This window comes from Festucalex cinctus, chromosome 16, assembly GCF_051991245.1.
Source record: "Festucalex cinctus isolate MCC-2025b chromosome 16, RoL_Fcin_1.0, whole genome shotgun sequence".
Lineage (NCBI taxonomy): Eukaryota > Metazoa > Chordata > Actinopteri > Syngnathiformes > Syngnathidae > Festucalex > Festucalex cinctus.
Window position 1 is genome coordinate 15155450 of NC_135426.1, and position 15273 is coordinate 15170722.

A 15273-nucleotide genomic window follows, 5' to 3' on the forward strand; every position below is an offset into this window, starting at 1 on the left:
CATTCTAACTTATTTGTTTCTTTGACCAATCCTTCATCATCCATGCTTCATCATTCATCCCTTCTGTCCTTCCCTATACCATCCATGCTCACTCCTCGATTCTTTACTTCACCTTCTGTTTCTCTTTTCTTTCATACACCCTTCCTTCCTTCATCCTTTCTTCCATAAAGGAAGTAAGGAAAATAATTGTTTTCTTTCCCCTCCTCCTTAGCTACATATTTTCCAGCCTTTCCTTTCTAGCTTCCTTACAAATCCATGTTTCTTGCCATTCAGCCTTCCCATACATCATTTCACCCTCCATCCTTCCTTCCATTTCGTCATCTTGCTCCCTTCTCTTCCTTTCTTTATTTAAAACTATTCTTTTTTTCCGATCTACATTAAATAAGTTAATTTAAAAAAAATATGTACCCTTTTTTGTCCAACTCTATGTGTTGGAAACCTAAAATTGTATTACGTAGGCCTACATATAAAACGTCTGTTTTATTTTAGACATTTTCAAGTATTTTTTGTCAAGTGTATCCACCTGATACGTATTGTCTCTAGCTTTACTGTATTGTATACGAAAATGTAAGGCTGTACATTCGCAAGTAGGAACCAATAAGCGATCAGTTTCACGAAGTAGTTTCTCAGGTGATAGTTTGTCCCTGCGTACTTGCCGTAGCAGTCACAATTTTTAGTTCCGGGTTGGCTAAGACCACTCTAGTCGCCTTTTAAACGTCATTTTACTTCTCAAACACGACGCGGCGAGTTCAATGAAAGATGGACGAAGGCGCCGATTTGTCACTGACTGTTTCTCAGCTCGTTCGGCGCCTGAGGGGAAGCCATTTACATGCTGAAATGGAGCGAGAAGCTAGGGTGAGTATACTAGCATTAGCGCCCGGCTATACCCAAACCACACCCCAAAAGAAACGTCCTACAACCAGTAACTTTTTTTTTTTCAACTGATTGCAGGAGTGTTTACATCAGCCGGAGATCCGTCTGGATACACTGAAGGATGATGTGCGGAAATTCCTCAGAACATCAGGTGCGTCGTCATTTCTATAATAAAATTACATGCAACACAGCATTTTACATTCACGGTGTGTTTGTTGACAGGCTGGGAAAGAAAACTCCAGAATGCAGTGCATCGAGAATTACACGTGTAAGTTAAAATACTAACCCCGAAAGCAGTGATTTGGACCCAAATGAGGAAAAAAAATAAACAAACAAGCAAGTGGTTTTTGGTTTACGTTAACTTTTTGAGGTTAGGACTGCAATTTCCTAAAAAGAAAAAAAATGACATCGTAATTTACTGAAGAGAAGACAAACTATTTAAGACTTACATCTAATTTTGTTACATTAGTAAGGGTACCATGAAAGGCACTTTGAACGTAAGCAAGTGTAATGATTAAAATAGCTATAATGTGGTTCGGATAAAAGCTTACTCGTGTATTATGAAAATGGCTTGAATTATTTGCTTGTTGTTGATCGTTTGTGGGGAAGAGGAAGTTCAAGGATGCCCCTAAAAATTACCAAAAATGCTTAGAATACACCATTATGTATAATGTATGTATGAAGCAAAACAAGTGGCCCCCAACTTTTCTCCAGATGACAAAGTTAAGCACCTCCATCCTATCCTCATCACTCAACCCCTCCGTGCTCTTACAGCTGTTTAGATAAGCTTCAATGAGGTTTATTTCACCCCGAGGACGTGTTAGTCATGACCACCCACCTGTTGAGTAAGAAAAGCATGATGGATATAATTTTATTTTATTTTTTTAATAAACTCCTTTGTGTTTATTTCCAGTGGGCGACTGCCCCCAAGCCTCTTGGTGGCCCCTCCGGAGCACCTCAAAGAGCCCCTGGCCTACATGCGCAAGGCCCAGGTCAGCCTCTTTACCGCTCATCACTTCTGTCCTTCTAGTGTGTTGTAAGCTGTGTGTGCGCGTGTCACAGGCCAGCTGGGAGAGGCGCATCTTGAAAAGCCTGAACAGCATGAGCACAGAGCTGGGAGTGCCTCTGGCCCGAATGGTAAAATAAAATACACATATCACATATCAAAACATGTCATCTTTGGCAGAGCTATTTTTTAAGTATTTAATGTGCAATGAGAGTTCAGTTGAAATGGGAGCAAATTTTCACACCAAGCATAAATATGCAGTAAACCTTACCACCAGTATACTTGCCTACATTGCATCGTAATGGCCATTTGAGAGGATGAAGAAGCAATGCATGTCTTTTACTTCCTGCGCATGCAAACGGAACAGCATGTACTGTTTCATGAAAAAGTGAAATTACGTGACCATTTAAGCCAAAAACTCGGGCCAATTTTTATTTTGGAAAAAAAACTAATATCGAACGATAGAATCATGTGGCCGATGGATCGGTTAGGCTCTTGGCTACTTGTGCTTTTTTTTTTTTTTTTTTTTTTTTTTTTTCAATTAACATTTTATTTCACCCTTTAAAGTAAAAGAACGAAAGGGCACATAAAGAAGTCAAACTTGTTATTGTCTGCCAAGTTGTTCTATATATAAATATATATTTACAGTAATTGTGCTTTTATACATTTTTTGTTAAAAATACAAATAGAAGATTTTGTTTTACAATCCAGATTGTTCCACAGACTGACAAATTGACTGGTAACATTTTATGATGGGCTTTACACATTATTTTAAGGCAGTTAAACTTCATTAATTCATTACATTTTAAAGTTTTTACTTGTATAAATAATGGATTAGTGTGGTCTCTGTATCCACAACCAAAAACAACACGGATAGCACGTTTCTGTAGAAGAAAAATGGGTTCAGTGTAAGTTTTGCTAGCACACCCCCACATGTCAATATAACAATAACAATGCTTCATTGTCATCTGTAACCATTGCGTGACATTGTCATGTTTGTGCCGCAGAGGCCAGCGGCCGAGCAGCAGGACCTAAGTAACAAATGGAACGAGATGGGCACGGATGAACCAGGTATTTTCAAAAGGATCTCTCACCATGCTGTGTTTTTATCACGACCTAAAATGTTGTCATATACATGCAGCTTAAATCGTAATTCATACATGAGCTTGAACTTTGAGTACTATACGAGACCCAGGACAGCCTCGGATAATAACATTTAGGACTGGGCTATAAACATGGCAGATATAGAAGCTGTCCAGACCCCTGTCGAACCCCCTCCTTTAGTCCAAGTGGTGACGTGGGTCTCCTGAGAATGACAGCGCATTTGAATTTACTGGTCGGAAGGTCCCAGCTTGCCACCGTCTTCCTGTTCTGCTTTTTGAAGTCTCTGTGTGCACTCAAAAGTTTCTTCCTCACTTTAATAAGAATAGATTGTAACTAATAAATTGTACTGTTTTTTTTTTTTTTTTTTTCAATAAAGACTGTGTCATGTGCTTGCAGACTTGAGTCGCTTCAGGCCCGTCTACGCCCCCAAAGACTTCCTAGAGGTGAGTGCACGTCACGGTGCGGCCGCCGCTCGTTCGGTGGAAACGCACTTCATCGCACGGCTTCCCACACAGGTGGTGGTCGCCCTGCGGAGCCCCAACCACGACAGCGGAGAGGACGCAGGCGCCAGGAGCCACTGGGGCCTCATCCAGGTCCCCCTCGATGTCAAGGACATCACACAGCTGGTAGGGGTCAAGCTGGTAGTGTTCACGCTGCACTCACTCGTCTGATTCATGCTCTTCATGTTGTTGTTTTTTTTTGTTTTTTTTTCTCAGAGAGGAGTCTACACCGAGCTGAGTCTCGCCACCGGGCAGCTGGGGATCGATGACAACGCGCACATCCATCCAGGCACTGACCCTCTCTTCTTGTTATTTCTTAACTTGTCGGGCCTGGTGATGACGATTTTTTTTTTTTCAAAGCTTCGAAGCTCACTCGAGTAATGTTAAAAGAAAAAAAGGAATCCCGACAGTTGGTGATGCACTTTCAACCGTTTATTGAACAGTCAAATCCATTAATACAAAATGAAAGCGCTCACAAGGAGCTTGGAAAAGACACGAATACCGAACTAACCACAAAGTGCTAACCCGACTGACTCCAACTCCTGACGTCACTCGTTAAGCCCCGCCCCTTAAATGCACACCAAATTGTACATGTATTACAGTGTGACCTTCGACTTAATTACATGTTATACACTGTCTCGTTTCTTATGTTTTATTTTATTTAATATTTAAAATTTAAAGTAGTATTTTTTATTTTTGTAACACTCGATCGAAACAAAGCATATTGCTACCACCCCAGAAAAAAAGGTCAGTATCATTATGACATACTTTTCATGTTTTAATGTTAAAGCTACTGAACTAGCTAGCTTCCAGACTACCAGGGAAAAAAAAATATTGTCCAATCATGTTTATTTTGATATTCCCAAATCTTCGTGAAGTAACTGGAATACTGCAAAAGACATTTTTTGAAAGGAAAAAAAAAAAGTTTTTATTTTTACGCTATGATGTGTACACTACAGAGGACATTTTTTAAAACTTAAGTGCGAGGCTCAAATACAGTTAAAATAATTCAAACAATACTTTAAATGTGTTCTTAAGACTTAAAAAAACATGCTAACAACATTTAAAGCCTAAATTTGTTCAATAAAAAGTGTTATACACTTACTTGTCCTCTTCCCTAAAAAGTGCTTGCACTGAGGAAAGCCATTTTCTTTTATGATGCAATCAAACGTAGCAAAGCCCCGCCCCTACACATTTGGTATCATTGGAAAGTCCTCTGTAGAGCACAAAAGGAGTTAATTCAGTCGTATGCACTGGGTGGGAGATATTCAGGTTTAAAAAGGTCCACTACAGAGGACAAATTTGAACTGCTGGTAGTCAGGCGGCTAGAATATTCCATTTTGAATAGCTACTGCCACCTACTGATGAAAAAATGAAAGTGCACAATTGCACATCATCTTCACATACGCAACGCGCACATGACAGGGCGCGGGAAATTCAAACCCAAATCCAGTCTGGAAACTATTGGCCAGAGCCTTGCAGGAGTACCACTTGTGAACAGCTAAGGTCTTAATTTACTAATTAGAAGACATTTCAATAAAAATAAAAAGGCTACTTTTTGCGAGAAAAGTTACATATCCATTTTTAAGTTCAGTGTAGCGTTAAACTGTAAAACTCACATAATATGCTAAGTTTAGTGTCACATTTCAATGTGTTAAAGTTCACATTACAACGTAGTAAGGTTTTAACATGATGAATTTCACATTTTAACGCGATAAGTTATCACATAACATTCCGCATTCGGCAAAACAAAGAAATTCCTTCTGGTTCTCGAGCCCTATGTGGATATGTGTGTCATATTTTGTGTTGTACATAACTAATACATTTTTTTAAATGAGCCAAGTGTTTAAAAGGAGTTAAGATTTAAAAAGAACATTCACAAAAATGGAAATGTCTGATAGAAACTAAAATTGCAAAATGGTGTACTAGTCACAAATTCACCTATTGGTGGATTTTTTTTGAGGGTCCCTTTACTTGCTGAAAAATTCACCTGCTGTTTTTCTGCTCAAGTCAAAGCAATGAAAGTATTCCTGTATTATTGGTGCTAAGGAACTACGTTAAAATAAGTTGAGGAGCTTCATGTAATGCTTTGCTGCCATCTTGTGGCAGTTACATTATTTTTTTTGCTATTTCCACATCTCCCTTGAATAATAACAAGGGATTTCTTTGCTACTACTTTGCAGACTTATTTGAAAATGACTACATTGATATTGGAAAGAGAGGTAAGAGAGCCTCGTGGCCCGCGTCTCGTGTCGCAGTCTCATCCTCTCGTGCCGCCGCAGTGCTCACCGAGCAGGACAGCGCGGCGGCGCAGCAGTACAGCCGGCGAGGCTGCCCCACAGGGCTCCGGGCGGACCTCTGGGCCCTCATCCTGAATTCTGTCAACCAGCCACAGGTTGGAAACCCATGCGCTTGACACACATACACACACCGTCTGTGTTTGTCTTACAGCAGCTGTGGTGATTCCCATAACGGTTTTATTTTTATTCGATAACAGCTCCTTTTTTGGACATTTGGCCCCACAAACGCGGGATTTAACACGCCACGTCATGTTCAGTGTGATCCTCCAGCTGTGCCGATTGAATGTTTACACGGCCAGACCATCGCGACGCTGTCAATCAAAGCGCGGTTAGCCCAAACAGAACATCCAGCCTTCCCGTGTGGCAAAGGGTTTACATAAACCAGACCGGCGGGAGAGTCTGGAACACATCGCACATTTTTATCCCGATCTATTTGTTTAAATAGATGAGATTCTTGTATCGTATTTCTCCTCTGAAGCGGAGCTGGGTTTCCATTGTAGTCCTCCGTTTTGTTCCGCGCACTTCCGCAGCGTGGATCCATCACCTCGCAAGGGACAGTTTTATCGCCGCAGGCGCATATTCATCACGCCGCACGTTGAAGCGGAGATACTTGAAAGTGGAGAGGGGTTGTCGGAAACGCCATCCATCTCATCCAGGCAACACGGGGGCGGCGGGTTGACAACGGACAAGCAACGTTAAGATACATTGTCTTCCTCTCCCAAATGGAAACGGGACATATTACGTAACAGTGACTTGAATTGTTTAAAAACAAATACAGTGGAACCTCGGAGTTCGAACGTCTGGGAACTCGTACAAAACGGACTTTGACCAAAAAATCTGAGAAAAAAAATTCCTCGGAGTTTAACATAATTTTCGGAGTCCGAACACCCAAGCAAAGCTTAACGTACCTTGACATTTTACAACTTGCCTTAAAAACATGTATAAATTATATGCTGAATTTATGATGTTTAGTACAGGAGGAAACTTGGATTTATTTATTTTTTTTAACTCATTCACTCCCAGCCATTTTCACTGAATCACAACCCCCTTCGCTCCCAACTGTTTTACTGGATTATGACTGATTTTGCAAGGCCCACAGAATATTGTGTTCTTTGGGACACTGGTAATATTAAAATAGAACGGATTTATACGTTTTTGAGAGCAAATGAATTAATTAAAGAATTATAACTGTAATTCAACAAAAGATTCCTCTGCCAAATCTAGTATTTGGGGTCTAAGGAACTGAGTGATTAAAGAAAACGGTGGTCTTCAAAGCAGCACTACCGGCCACTGTTTTTTTAAAAAAAAAATTTATTTATTTATTTTTTTAAACTTGTTAAAAAATATCGACCTCCCCGGCACAAACCCCCCACACCACCTCCGGCCTTATACTAACTGCCTTTGAGCTGTATATGTCTCATCTGTATGTATACCGTACAGAATCAATCAATCAATCAATCAATCAATTCTGTTCAAACTCCAAGGTACCACTGTAAATCTGATCTCTACAGGGCCTGCCCACCAATTAAGCGTGAAATTCAAAAGTCGGTAGTAGAGGAAGTAGGGCTGAATGATTTTAAAAAATAATCTTATTGTAATTTAAAATGTGATTATTTTCAAGTGGAGATCTTCTCGTACTTTGTGTCTGCCATGTAGACCGCGTGACTCTTTCTGCGCTAAGTTTTTAAGGAATGAGGGGAGCCGCTTCAATATTGCAGAGAGTCGGCTGGATTCACTCCCACGATGGTGGAAATGGAAACTTCTACCTGTGCTCTTCTAAGAAAATACCAAAAGAGAGAAACTTTGCGCACGGAAATAAGAAGTCAGATTACAACAATAATGCAAACAAATCTGTGGCTTTATCACTTCATGCTTCATGAAACAATATGTAAACATGTGGACTGCACTTCTTAAGCACTAAACTTATCTAGACATTTTATAAATAAATAACCAAAACGCATACTGTATATACAATTTGGCCAAGTTATTATACACACGTTATTCCCTCCTTTTTAGGATGTGATGTATTATGAGCAGCTGAAGGCGGGAGTCCTCCAGCATGACCTGCTGGTGGACAACCTTATCTACAAGGTAAGCAAACCTCCCCGCCGCCTCACCGGCAGACTGACATGCCGCATCCTCCCTGCGGCCCGCAGGATGTGAAGCTGACCGCCAGCAACGACGACTACTACTTTGTCTTCGAAGACTTCCTATACCAGGTACGTTGTTTTGTTTTCTCCCGTCACTTCCTCCTCCTCACTGTGTGAACTCAAAATCCCTCTTCAGGTGTTGCTGTGTTTCTCCCGGGATGCCGCCGTCTTGGAGCACTTCAAGTACAACAGCGCCACTCCACCCAAATCCTACATCCAAGGTGACTGCGCGTCTTTCAGCATGTGTTGGCGCTAGTTTTGTCTAAAAAGGGTTTGTCTCGCAGGGAAAGAAGGGGATGAGGACTTTGCTGTTTTTTATCCTCCCAACGGTGAGTCCCCATCTTGACTTTCACAGTCCCTTTCATCCAGTTGTCCTTGAGAAAGGCCGCAAACAGTTACTTAGTTTAATTTTACACTTAACGCATGTGCTGTATCGTGTATCTGAATGTACGTTTTTGAAACAGGTGTCATCCCGTTCCACGGCTTCTCAATGTACGGTGAGTCAAATGGCCGTCGCGCTCTTGATGCGACGGAATCCCTCCAAACGAAGACGCCGTATCTTCCAGTGGCGCCGCTCTGCTTCCTGTACAACGAGCCGTCCAAGCTGTACAGCGTCTTCAGAGAGATGTACACTCGCTACTTCTTCCGACTGCACGCTGTGTCGTCGGCGTGCTCGGTACGAACCTGCCGCGCTGTGGCTCCGGGCCAAGCGTCAGACACCTCATGTTGTCTTGTCTGTCCGTCCCACAGGGTATCGTGTCTCTTTGTCTGCTTTTCGAGCGGCTCCTGCAAACGCACCTGCCGCAGCTCTTCTACCATCTCCGACAGATCGGAGCTCAACCGTAAGTTGTTCATTGTGTGAGGTGGAAATTGATTCTTGACAGCAAAGTTGACCCAAGAAGTTGGGATTTGTTTTTTTTTTTAAAAGACACAAATGTAATAGGGTGAGGAGGTTAGAACATAAATAGCACTAAAAAAAAAAAAAAAAAAAAAAAAAAAAAAGGAACATAAATAGTTTATTGTGTTCATTCTTATTAACAATAAAATAATAACCTATGCTTTTATTTTATAAATGTATTTGTTTACCCTGTATTTTTTGTATTTATGATTATTTGAATATCATAAATTATAACAAATAATACAAAAGGATGTATTTTCTGTTTTTTTTTTTTTTTATTTTTTATTTTTTTTTAAAGAAAAATCCACACATGTTTTATTTATGTTTTAAAAGACTTGGCAATTTATTCACTGGTTATTTTGAAATCAATTATTTTAAAACATGTTTTACTTTAATGAAAGAATATTCCACAATTGTTTTTATTCGATTTATAAAAACTACATTGACTACAAAGATAAATGAATCTGAAATGTTTTCTAACCCTTAGACATGCTGTACTATCATCTAATGTAGTGCTGCCACCTAGTGGTTCATTGTCTCATTACAAAAACAACATATTTGGTTTATTTAGACAGTCTTTTTTTTTTTTTTTTTTTTAATTCTTGGCAGGTTGCGCATTGCCTTCAAGTGGATGATTCGAGCTTTTTCGGGTTACCTTTGCACTGACCAGCTGCTTTTCCTTTGGGACCGAATCCTGGGTTACGACTCACTGGAGCCAGTAGCAGGTAATGTTTGTAAACGCCGTACAGCGCCCGCTTTCTTTACGCCACTGTGATCTGAATCCCTACCAGTCCTAGCGGCTGCCATCTTCGCCTTTCGGGCCGAGAACCTGATGGAAGTCACATCTCTGGCGTCAGCTGAGGTACACGCCATATATTATGTCCTTGTTTTCTTGTGGAAAACCAAATAAATAGAGAGGGTGAGGGAGGAATCTTCAGAGAGTGCAGGAGTGAATTGTATCAGTCAGTTCCTCGCCTCTCTCCTCGCGAGCCCTGAACTGAGTGTCTTCTCCTATTTGTGTTGTGTTTAATTGATGTCAAGCAGGCAACCCTGACAAAGTTATATTATTTATGAATCATTCTTACTAATGCAGCTACTACAAATAAAGATCCACATTAATGAACCACTTTGTCATCTGGTCCACTGCAGGCTGTCCTTGCCGATCTTTCTACCCTCAAAGTCATGCCACTCATCCAGATCTTCCTGTTTGCCATCTAGCCAAGCATCCCAGCAGGTGATAATCACTGAATTTGTTGATATGCATCTCTGGTCGTGATTGTCAAAGTGTACCACTGAATTAAATGTTCCGACTGTGCTTAGGATTTCAATGGCTTAAATTATTTTTAATCCAGGCCAATTTTTTGTATTTACATGTAAATGTTTACATCCATTTCAGTAAATTTTTTTAATTTTATTTATAAACAATACATTTTAATTGGAACAGTAGTTAAGCACAGTTTTTTGTTCACTTTATTTAAACGCACTTTATTAAAGCTTTGTGGCCAAAAGTCAATCAATAAATCAAGTATTACACGCACAATCACTTCTATTGTACTGTATATATTTCAAAGTTGCATGAATACATAAAACAATTGTACACTTCATAAAAGCACTCAAGTTGAGAAACAAGACTGCACAAATAAGGCGTCTTCTGGAAAGTTGCGCACGATTTATCGGTTGATTAAAATGTAGAAAATGACTCGTTTCAAATTTGGACGGTCGTCTTTCCTCATCAGTATAAAAAGTGGATGCTGCCACCGTGATTCTTCCCTTCTGTGATCATTTCATCACAAAAATTCCCATTGGTAGCACAAGTGAAGAAGAATTCACAAAAAAAAAAAAAAAATGGTTTTCACAATGCTGCGTTCAACACAGTTCAAGTCAGTAACACCTGGTTGGACCAGAAAAACATTAATAAATAAATAAATATAAACACACAAAAAAAGTAATCTCAGTGGGCGTTTTTTTCAGTGCGAGACGGCGTCAATCCTACGGCTCAGTAAACGAGGTTGCAAAGAACCCTGGGAGGCAGGCGCAGCGAAACAAGTCCTGGCGAGAGTTCCCGAGGTCAGACGTCGTAGTCTGGCAGGGCCGAGTAGGCGACGCCGCCGACCGACGGGCCGCCGGAGTAGAGCGGGAGGAGCCAGCAGAATACGGAACCTGATTGGCGGAGAGAGATGGCAAAAATTGAGAACCTGCTTTTCATTTTAGTTAGTTTTCATTTGGTTTTGAGTTTTGTTTTTAATTTAGTTTTAACTCATTTGCTCCCAAAAACGTATAAATAGGTTCTACTTTAAATATTAATTGTCTCAAAGACGTATTTATACGCGTTTTTATTTTTTTCATGCTCGAGCATACGGAAGGCTTTGACGCAGCCTCTCAACTGCAGAGAACGGTTGAAGCAAAGGTAGTTATATAAAAAAAAAAAAAAAAAAAAAAAACACGGCCAGCAGGTGGCAGCAGAGTATATGAGATCAACCAGGGCCATGTTACGACAAGCCGTTTTCCTCACAGTTTTAAACAGATTTGTGAATAATGATGAAACTTAGCTATATTCTAATATATTCTATTACTTCAAAACGGAAACCGATAGAAATCCATTTTTTTTCCCCTGATGATAGAAGATACTTTAATCTTTCTTTTGGTAGGTTCCATGTTTTTATAGCAATAGAACACAATATTCTATGGGATTTGCAAAATCAGTCAAGATCCAGTAAAACAGCCGGGAGCGAAGGGGGTTGCTACAATGAAAATGGCTGGGAGGGAATGAGTTAATTCGTTTTCAGGGTGGTTCTGTTAGTTTTTATTAGTTTTAGTTGTTTAATAAATGCTTAGATTTCGTTAGTTTCATTATTAGTTGTAGGTTTTATTTTAATGTGTATTACTTGTGCGCAATATTTAAAAAACACCATGGGAGCGACGTCATCTGAAGGTGCTTTTCTATTGGCTGCTGCTAGATGACGTCACTTCTGTGTGACACTTTCAAACGTCGTTATTCTGGTTGATATCAAAATAAATTTACTTAAAATCACATTTAAAATCATCCCCAAAGGCTCATGCATTAAATATATTACCAAATACTAAAATGAAGGACATTGTTGCTACCATTATAGTTTTGCAAACATAAAAATATAGCTTCCGTTAGTTTTAGTTTTTTAAAAAAACATTCTCGTTTTCATTTTATTTCGTTATCAAAATTGTTTGTTAAATTTTAGTTTTTTTCCTTAGTTTTCATTAACTAAAATAACCTGCTCCCATCAATGGACCACGAGAATTGAACGTGTGCTTTCACCTCGTCCGAAAACCTCCCGCAACAGCGCCAGCTTTGGCTTGCGCGTGGCGTGGTGAGATGGCGGCTGCGGGGACGACGGCGACGACGACGAGGATCCCCGTTCCTTCATCATCATCAGCCTGTTTCTCATCTGCTCGATGGGCGTCTCGTCGGCGATGATGGACGCCAACTGGCGAGGACAAGAATGAATACAAATCTGTTTTACATTTGCATATTTTCACCAGCTCCACTCGCACCTGATCGTAAAAGATGACCAGGACGAAGACGCCGAAGAGCACCGACTCCACCAGCAGGATGATGTAATGCGCCCTGGAAAAAACACAGACACACGTAAGGAACAGGCCGCCGACGCTACCCGTGACCCCAGTCGGAATCGGACTCACACGATCAGGTGCTTGCCGGGCGAGTCCTCCGCCTCGCCCTCGCCGTCCCTCTCGTTCCGGATACGCCACACCCAGGCCGACACCACCAACAGCATGGCGTACACGCTGGCCACGCCTGATGATAAATAAATCATCACGTGATGCACATCCTGGCGGCGTGTTTGTGAGCGCGTGCTCACCCGTGTAAAAGAGGAACTGGATGAAATACTTCTGGTTCAGCTCTCCCACGCAGTTATTGATCCTAAAAGAAAAAAAGTCGCATGAGGATGCCCTGGTGATGAGTCGGATTACAACAATAAAACAAATCTAGCTTCTTATCGCACCACGGGCAGTGATGGTCCATGCGGCGTATACATCTTTGGCACACGCGACAGTGGTGCGCCCGTGGGGGTCTGTAGGTTTCACAGCGGCTGCACACTGTCCAGCCCTCGCATCCCTGCACCACACACACACACACACGTGACGTCAGCAGGGAGGACACACAAACATGACATCACCACATAAACAGTTCACCCGATCGCTCATCCGTGACGACTGCGAGCGGAGGTCGGAGAAGTCGAGCGCCGTGTCTGGGAGAGGAACCACACCTGTGAACAAATAGGGCGCGCGTTGAGCTGGGTGGGTTTGCTTGTGGTTTGGCGGGGTGACGTCACTCACCTGGGTCCGAGAAGACCGCCTTGGAGTGGCAAGCGAGCAGGAGCAGCAGGATGACGTTGAAGGCGGACCCGTGCAGGCTGCACCAAACACTGTTGGAAAGGTACATGAAGAATCTATTTGAGTACAGTAACTATTTGTTCGTTCGTATACAAGCCGGGCATTGACACCCGTGACGTCACCGGAGCGTCCACCGCCCCTAACAGTGTGCGCCACCCACCTGCCCGAGTACGCGGGGATGAGGACGTACTGCACCACCACGTAGTCCGCGTAAAAGACGCTGAAGTACGTCAATATCAGACAGATGACGCCGCACGGGTCCCGCCGGCACCGCAGCGACGCCATCTTCGGGAAGGCTCCGCCTCTGCGTGGTCCATTTCCTGGTGACGTCAGTCGATTGTGTCAAGAAATTGCCCCCTCAATAAATGTATTTTTTTTTTTTTTAAGATTTCAATCACTGAATCACTTGAAGATAAAAAGGATTCATAAAAATCATTTAAATTAATCCTTGATAGGCTCAAGTTATTATTTCAATATTTATAGTAGCAGTTTTTCATACTATAATACGTATATGAATAATACTCAGATGATTTAAATACAACTACAATGTAGATGGCAGAGAATGCGACACGTGCTTGAGGGACGTCATCAAACTTGTTTACATATTTTACAGTAGAGATTTATGAAACTACTCTTGTCGTCATCGTTCGCTTCCTAAAGAGAAGACAAACTGTCAGTGCCAAATGTATGTTTTTCTTGAATGACTGCTCCATTTGTATTGATTCGTATGAGTGTAATTTGTGTGAAATAAGTATTTCACGCTATCGTCAGTAGTAGACAATTGTAAATAAAGTTTTACGGGAAAAAAACAATTTCCGGGTGTACACGGGTGACGTCAGAGCAGCTTCGAACTATAAATACTCCGCCCCAACCCCAGCGTCTTTGCGGAGTGTGGTTGCTAACCCTAAATCGATTATGCTTCCCGTACTTAACGTTTGCTGTTTTCTTGCTCGGGCTTTCACGCAAACTACGGGAGGTCAACCCAGGAATGACTTAGAGCCAAAATTCGAAGGGAGAAAAAAGTCCCGAGACATCCACTTCGCCGTTCAGGTCCCCATTGGAAGCACCGTGAATACGCCGTGGTCAGCTTGGCTGCCGCGAAGAGTTCGTCTCTGTTGCTCCGGTGTCTTCCCGTTGGGGAGGAATGTTGGCCACTGAACAGATTAACTTGAGCGGGGGCAACACCGCCGAACCTTTCAATGGTCCGGTTCTGGAGCCTAAGCTCAGACATTTAAACTACAAAAACGACAACATGGCAATTCAAGCCTTCTGGCGTTGGAGCTAATTAGCTTGACGTAGCTATGAGCATCGCAACTCCTGGGAGAGCACGTTTGTTTATTTTACGCCACTTTGCGTTGTTTCAAATTACACACTCTAGTTCTTAGTTTTCACTATAAATAAAGAAAGACCTTTGTCTTAAATGATGCAAATTGCCGAAAACACCAGTTGAATAGAATGTTTTTTTGTTTTTTTTAATGGCGGAAATCACGTCTGCCAGCTAGTTGCAGCGACCACCTTGTTTTGAATTAGTTGTGTAGCCTTGTTTTATTTCTGATAAATTTATTTTTAAATATATAAATTTATTTCTGATAAATCTGGTGTTTTATTTCTGTTTTTTAATCTCTCAACCAATTGCATTATCCAGTAATTGACTTTCTTTCTTTTTTTTTTTTTATGGCATAGTACCTAGAGTGGCCATGTGGCACGGTCAACATTAGTTTGTGCGTAAAGCAAGCATATTTACTTGTCTAATCGTACAAAAACAATTGATTTTTTTCATTTATAGTCCTTAAGACAAATCGTAATGCTTAATGAATAGACTACATACATTTTTTTAGTTTTTGCGCGACTACCAAAGACTTGAGCACACCAGCATCCTTAGCAAATTTAGGTCAATAATACATTCAAGGTACAGATGCTGAATTGGTGCTCTTTTACACTAAACATGAGAAAATATGTATTATCATTACATTAATAATTAAAGTTTTCCTATATATGGTTGTCTGAGTTATATCCCGTGTGTGTTTGTGTTTAACAGTGTTGCAGTGTATTT

At 41.2% G+C, this 15273-nt stretch overlaps 2 protein-coding genes across 7 annotated transcripts; one reads left to right on the forward strand and one right to left on the reverse strand.

The window, feature by feature from the left end:
• Positions 1–620: 620 nt before the first annotated feature.
• Positions 621–13961, forward strand: tbc1d19 (TBC1 domain family, member 19). 5 transcript variants are annotated; one of them, XM_077501489.1, is made up of 21 exons: positions 622–855; positions 952–1024; positions 1096–1141; positions 1787–1865; positions 1936–2010; positions 2887–2950; positions 3380–3426; positions 3499–3609; positions 3700–3772; positions 5667–5705; positions 5766–5878; positions 7800–7874; positions 7940–8002; positions 8070–8154; positions 8218–8262; positions 8398–8609; positions 8684–8775; positions 9441–9556; positions 9623–9693; positions 9981–10065; positions 10803–13961. In XM_077501489.1, exons 1-20 carry the CDS (start codon positions 760–762, stop codon positions 10047–10049), a joined length of 1644 nt encoding a protein of 547 aa, XP_077357615.1. In that variant the 5' UTR covers positions 622–759; the 3' UTR covers positions 10050–10065; positions 10803–13961. The 5 variants fall into 5 exon arrangements, with proteins under 5 accessions (XP_077357619.1, XP_077357615.1, XP_077357617.1 ...); XM_077501491.1 differs by having other exon boundaries at positions 12149–13961; XM_077501490.1 differs by having other exon boundaries at positions 12348–13961.
• Positions 10372–13563, reverse strand: LOC144004327 (palmitoyltransferase ZDHHC3). Of its 2 annotated transcripts, XM_077501497.1 has the most exons (9): positions 13381–13555; positions 13164–13252; positions 13020–13093; positions 12830–12942; positions 12686–12747; positions 12507–12621; positions 12360–12432; positions 12124–12292; positions 10372–10991 (listed from the first exon to the last, which is right to left on the reverse strand). In XM_077501497.1, the coding sequence occupies exons 1-9, from the start codon at positions 13503–13505 to the stop codon at positions 10900–10902; spliced, it is 912 nt and encodes a 303-aa protein (XP_077357623.1). In that variant the 5' UTR covers positions 13506–13555; the 3' UTR covers positions 10372–10899. The 2 variants fall into 2 exon arrangements, with proteins under 2 accessions (XP_077357623.1, XP_077357622.1); XM_077501496.1 differs by having other exon boundaries at positions 12124–12432; positions 13381–13563.
• Positions 13962–15273: the final 1312 nt, after the last annotated feature.